The sequence below is a fragment of the Gracilinanus agilis genome, chromosome 3 (assembly GCF_016433145.1).
Source record: "Gracilinanus agilis isolate LMUSP501 chromosome 3, AgileGrace, whole genome shotgun sequence".
Lineage (NCBI taxonomy): Eukaryota > Metazoa > Chordata > Mammalia > Didelphimorphia > Didelphidae > Gracilinanus > Gracilinanus agilis.
Window position 1 is genome coordinate 478,105,339 of NC_058132.1, and position 5,934 is coordinate 478,111,272.

A 5,934-nucleotide genomic window follows, 5' to 3' on the forward strand; every position below is an offset into this window, starting at 1 on the left:
TAATGGCCATGTGAGTGGAAAGAAAGTGACAGAATCAAGAGTCGTGGAAGCAGACATGATCTGACAACTGATTGGAGATAGGAGTGGGTAGTAAAAGGGAAAAAACAATGATAACTCTAAGGTTGCAAACATAGATAATGGGAAGGATAGTGATGCCTTCAGTGGAAATAAGAAAGTTTGTAGGAGGGATAGGCTTAATGAGTTCCATTTTGACATGCTGATTTTGAGATGTGCAATGGGATATTCAGGTGGAAAGATCTAGTAAGTATCTGTAGTTTAGGAGAGATTGGAAATGAATACAAAATGAATATATATGGAAGTCATCTACATAGAGATGATAATTGAATCATACAAACTGATGTGATTACTAAATGAAAGGTTATAGAGAGAAGAAAAGAGGGCCCTCAAGAGAAGCTTGAAGTGCTCCCCAAATTAGGAGGTAGGACCTGGCTTAAGAAATACCAAAGAAAATCAAGGAAGTCAGACATATAGGTAGAGAACAAGGAGAGAACAGTGTTACAATGGAAAAGGAGATAAATAGTATCTAGAAAAAGGGAATTGTCAATGGTATTATAAATCAGGTAGAATGAAGAGTGAGGAAAAGTCATTCATTGTATCCTAATGGGAATCTTCTTTTTAATGTTTAATATTTTTTACTTAATTAATTAATTAACTTAGAATATTTTCCCTTGTTTACATGATTCATGTTCTTTCCCTCTCTTCCTATATAGCCAATGAGCAATTCCACTGGGTTCTACATGTATCATTTTTCAAAACCTATTTCTTTATTATTAATATTTTCAATAGAGTGATCATTTGAAGTCAACATCCCCAATCATAACCTTGCCAAACCATGTGATCAATCATATCTTTTTCTTCTGTGTTTCTATTCCCACAGTTCTTTCTCTGGATGTGGATTAGCATTCTTTATCATAAGTCCTAATGGGAATCTTCTATAAGCTCTTTCCCTCCTCTGCCCTACACTCCACCACTCAGTTCCTAAAGTGCTTTTGTTGCTTTTTCTTCAATAAATTCTACTCCCTAATTGGAGGTAATTCAGAGCTGTGTTCCAGCCCAATCCTTGGAACCATTATCTCTTTCCAAACACTTCATTAGTTGGAGCTTACACTGCTTGGATGAGTAAGGAAGCACCAACTGTACACTTGATTAGATGGTGGACCACTGGACATTACTATCTGCATTAAAGCTGACCCCTCCTATATGGACTGTATTAGTTATGAGGTCATCAATTGGAGGGACTATCTTGCTTTTCTCTCCTTATCCTTAGCATTTATTTTATTGCTTGGCACATAATAATCACATGATAAGTGTTTACCCATTCAATTCCTTGCCATTCTGTTATGCTTAGTAGCTAAAAAGTTGACAACTTTGGAGAGAAGATACAGTTGAATGCTGGTGTCAGGACCCAGGTTGCAAGAAGCAGAGAAGTTAGTGGGAGATGAACATCTAGAAATAATGTAGATAATATTTTCTAGGAGTTGGGTTCTGAGAGAAAGAGATGTGGAATGATAGAGAAGATGAGAGCATCAAGTAAGGGTTTTTACGTGTGGAAGAGACTTGAGCATGTTTACCTGTGTCAAAGAAGGAGACTGGATAAAGTGAGCCTGAATATGAGAAGGGGAAGAGACATGAGGTATAGGGGCCAATAGTCCAGATGAGAGGTGCTGAGGTGCTGAATCAGAGTGGTATGGCTTTATGAGGAGATAGAGACAAATATGATATATGTTATGAATGTCAAATCAAAAACTTGGTAACTAATTGATATGGAGTGAGAGTTATTTGGAGGGTTGAGGATGTACCTGAGATTGTGAACTTGAGTGACTGAAAATATAATGAGAATTGATCAACACCATTCTCTTAATTAAAAAGAAAGAAACATACATGTATGGATAGTAATAGAAGCACAACCTTCCAATAGGAAACTCCTTCTGCTGATCCAGACTGGCATCTTTTCTGCAGCTTATAGTTTTAGAAAGGTATGAAGAGCAATGAGTGGTTAAACAACTTGCCCAAGGTCACATTATGTGTCGCGATGGTTTGAAAACATGTCTTCTTGGCTTTGAAGCTTATTCTTTATACACTGTTCCAAATTACTCTGCTGAGCTCAACAAAATGTAAAAAAATAAAATTTTCTCAAACTCCAACAGGTAGCAGTATTGATGAAATTCCCATCCTCCTCTGGCCATTTGATATCATCCTATTACATCTATAGTCATAATTTCTTCACATTTTTCAGGTTGTTTAAATTCTTCCCAGATGATCTAAGGAAAGGAGGAAAAGAAGAGTGATGGTTTATTAGATTTTTGTGAGTCACAAAAATGAGTGGCAGTCACTTTCCTTTCTATAAAAATATCAGAAAAAGTTAATATTAGAGACCAAGAGAGAAGAACAGAAGTACTGATAAAGGTAGATAGCATCTGCTCACTCTGCCATGTATTAGTTGTGTAACTTAAACATAACCACTCTGAATTTCATTTTCCACATTTCTGTAAAAGGAAGGTGACACATGATTGATAACATCCACAGTGTGGTATAATGGAAAGAGGACTGTATTTGTTATGAGATGACCCGAGTTCCTAATCAGAATCTACTCTTTACTACCTTTTTGATACTGGAAAATATATTCAGGCTCCATGGACTTCAATTTCCTCAATTATCAAATAAAAGACTTGTACTAGATGACTTTGAAAGTTCTGTTCATTTCTAAATCTATGATTTTGTGATCCTGCAAGGTCTGGTGCTCTAAAATTTCTTTTTTTTTTTGGTTTTGTTTTGAATTACAATTACATGCAGAAAGTTTTATGTTCTGATATTTTGCAATTCAGATTCTCTCCCCCACCCCCTTCCTGGAGGTGGTAAATGTTTGTAATAGTTGTACCAGTGCTTTCATGCAATACATATTTCCATATTCCCCATGCCATGACAGAAGACATATCTGGTATTCTAAAATTCTATGAGATGAAAGTGCAAGTGACTTTTGCAGTCTTGGAATGTTTTTTTCTCTGGGTCGCTCATCTGGTTTATATCAGTTATGTGACTATGGAAAATCTCTTCTCTTTGCCTCTTTATTTTTTAAAATTTATTACCAATTACATGATAACATTTCCACATAAGTTTTCCAAAGTTATATGATACAAATTTTCTTTCATTCTCCTTTCCTCCCTCCTCTCAGAGCCGGCAAGCAATTCAATCTGGTTTATACGTGTTCTCTCCCTCTTTAAACTATATAATTATGTTTATAAATTATATTTTATATATAAACTTTTAAAAACTACATATATATATTTCCATTTTTCTTGATCACTTCAGGAAAGAAACCTAATAGTGATATTGCTGGGTCAAAAGGTATACAAAATTTTATAAATCTTTGAGCAGAATTCCAGATTGGTCTCCAAAATGGTTATATCAGTTCACAGTTCTATCAAGAGTACATATTAGTGTCCACATTTTCCCACTGTATATCAGATATCATTCTGTATGAGTGGAAGGAATTTTCACACTGGGAGTTCCATATGCTACTGAAATCACAAGTTCAACTCTCTCTTCTCAAACAAAATCCATTCATTTAGCTCCTAGTAAGATGTACTGCTTTGCATTATTATTTAAATGAGGTGATTTGAGCAACTAGATTGCTAGCTTCTTAAAGGCTGGGGAGTTCAACTTTTTTTTGCTTCATTGTATCACAGAATCTCTGGAGGAAGGGACCTCAGAAGCCATCAAGTCCAACCTATACCCTAAAAAGAGGCACCTTGATGCAAAGAGGATAGAGTCCTGGACTTCATCTCATGAAGATGTGAGTTCTAATCTAACTTCAGATACTCACTATCTGTGTGAACTTAGGGAAATCATTCAAACCCCAGTTTGCCCTACTTCTCTCCCTTGTAAAATGGGGATAACAAATCTATATCTCAGGGTTGCAGTGAGGATGAAATGGGACAATATTTGCAAAGTTTTGTAAATCTTAAAGAGCTCTATAAATTCTAGAATGTTCATTCTAAAACACCTAGATTTTGCTTGAAAACCTCTGTTACAGAGGTATGGTTCATGGCTAGAGTGCCTTAGTTGGAGTTTTCATGTGGAGGATCCAAGGATCCTCCTTCCAGGAAAATTATGATGAAATTTAAAGGACACATCTTATAGAGACAGACTGAAGCATGAGTCACTATTCTATAACTGGTTCTTCCAGGCTAACCACATCTTGAGAAAGAGGGTTTTGGTCATTCAGAAAGCCTTACTAGCTTCAGTTGTGATCTCTTGACTTCATTTGCTTTGGAGGAATTTTGGTGCCTGGTTAGCTGATGGCTTTCTTTTAAGTAAGTAGAGGCTTTGAGTTTGGGAGATCAAGTTTCAGGAATGTGAGAGTCAGGACCCAGGCTGGGTTTTATAATCATTGCAGTACTGATGTCTTAGGGAGCAAGGAATAATCTTTGGGAGCAACCTTTGGGACTCTAACTTAGTGGCAAGTTTCATCTAGTACTGGTCATGAAGATGGTGGGAACAATTCTAGGTAGGAACTGAGCCACTCTACCAGAAACCAAGGTAGTGTAGGGAACAGTATGCCCCAGAGATGTTGGGGAAAATAACAACATATTTATTTTTGTTACTCTTTTGAAATGAATTTTTGTGTATACAGTACCTGTGTTTAAGTGGTTAAAATGGAAATGGGGACTCGAGTCACTGCCTGCCTAAAATGGGAAGAATACAGCTGGTGTGTGTGAGGGGGTCTAGACGAAGGCAGGGAAAAAGAAAAACAAACAAACATGTCTTCTTGGGATACCTAAGAACTGTGAGAGGGAGATATAAGACTTGTCCCTTAGATAACTGAGGTAGAACATACATGATCCACCTTTAACAAAGGAGTATCTTCCACCTTCCGAAAAAGTTGTTCCCATTTTTGGCTATAACTAATTATTAACACAGTGTATAGGGTGCTGGGCCTGGAGCCAGGAAGACCCAAGTTCATATATAAATTCAGACACTTATTAGCAGTGTAGCTTTCTGCAAACCACTTACCCTTGTTTGCCTCAGTTTCCTCATCTGTAAAATGAGCTAGAGAAAGAAATGGCAAATTATTCCAAGATCTTAGCCAAGAAAACCCTGAATGAAGTCACAAAGGTTTGGGCATAGCTGAAATGACTAAACAATTATCAGAAAGTTTTATCTGACATCAGTTCTAAATTACATCAAGCTCTGTGACTCATTTTTAAAAAAATGGAATTGAGCTAAATTGGCTTCTAATAACTCTTTCAGACAGATCTATGTTTCTGTGAACTCTCCCACATGTTTCTTAGTAAGGGCCTTTGGGGCTAACTAAACAAGTCCATCCCCACTTCCATATGAAAACCTTTTAAGTGTTTCTTTTATTCCTGTTAAGTCTTTTCTTAATATTCAGATTTCTAGAGGTAACCAGGTGGCACACTGGTTTTGGGCCTGAAGTCTGATAGACATGAATTCACAGAGACACTTAGTACCTGTGTGACCCTGGGCAAATTATTTAATCTCTGTTGGTTCATTTTCCTCAATTGTAAAATATTATTAATAGCACTTACTTCCCTGGACTAATGTGAAGACCAAATTATCTATTAATTTTAGCACAGTGCCTGGCACATAATAGGTGTTAGTAATAATAATCAATCAATCAATACTTATTTTCTTCCTTCAAATGATCCTTAAATGGAATGATCATTCCTATTAATAGGCTGTCTTTACCTAGATTCTTTCTAGCTTATCCATGCCCTTCATAAAATATGATGTCCCAGGGGGAACCCAATACTCCTATTTTTATTTGACCAGGGCACAGAACAGTAAAGTTACTCTGTCCCCTGTTCTTTTCTTCCTTCCTTCCTTCCTTCCTTCCTTCCTTCCTTCCTTCCTTCCTTCCTTCCTTCCTTCCTTCCTTCCTGTCTCTTATAC

At 36.7% G+C, this 5,934-nt stretch overlaps 1 protein-coding gene across 1 annotated transcript in view; it reads right to left on the reverse strand.

Annotated features, from left to right (window-relative positions):
• Positions 1 to 2,213: 2,213 nt before the first annotated feature.
• Positions 2,214 to 5,934, reverse strand: part of LOC123241728 (granulocyte-macrophage colony-stimulating factor receptor subunit alpha-like) — a 28,416-nt gene continuing 24,695 nt past the window's right edge. The window contains exons 10-11 of the mRNA XM_044669285.1: positions 4,859 to 4,958; positions 2,214 to 2,282 (exon numbers count right to left, since the gene is read on the reverse strand). Coding sequence (XP_044525220.1) covers positions 2,214 to 2,282; positions 4,859 to 4,958 — 169 coding nt within the window. The remainder of the gene's footprint in view (positions 2,283 to 4,858; positions 4,959 to 5,934) is intronic.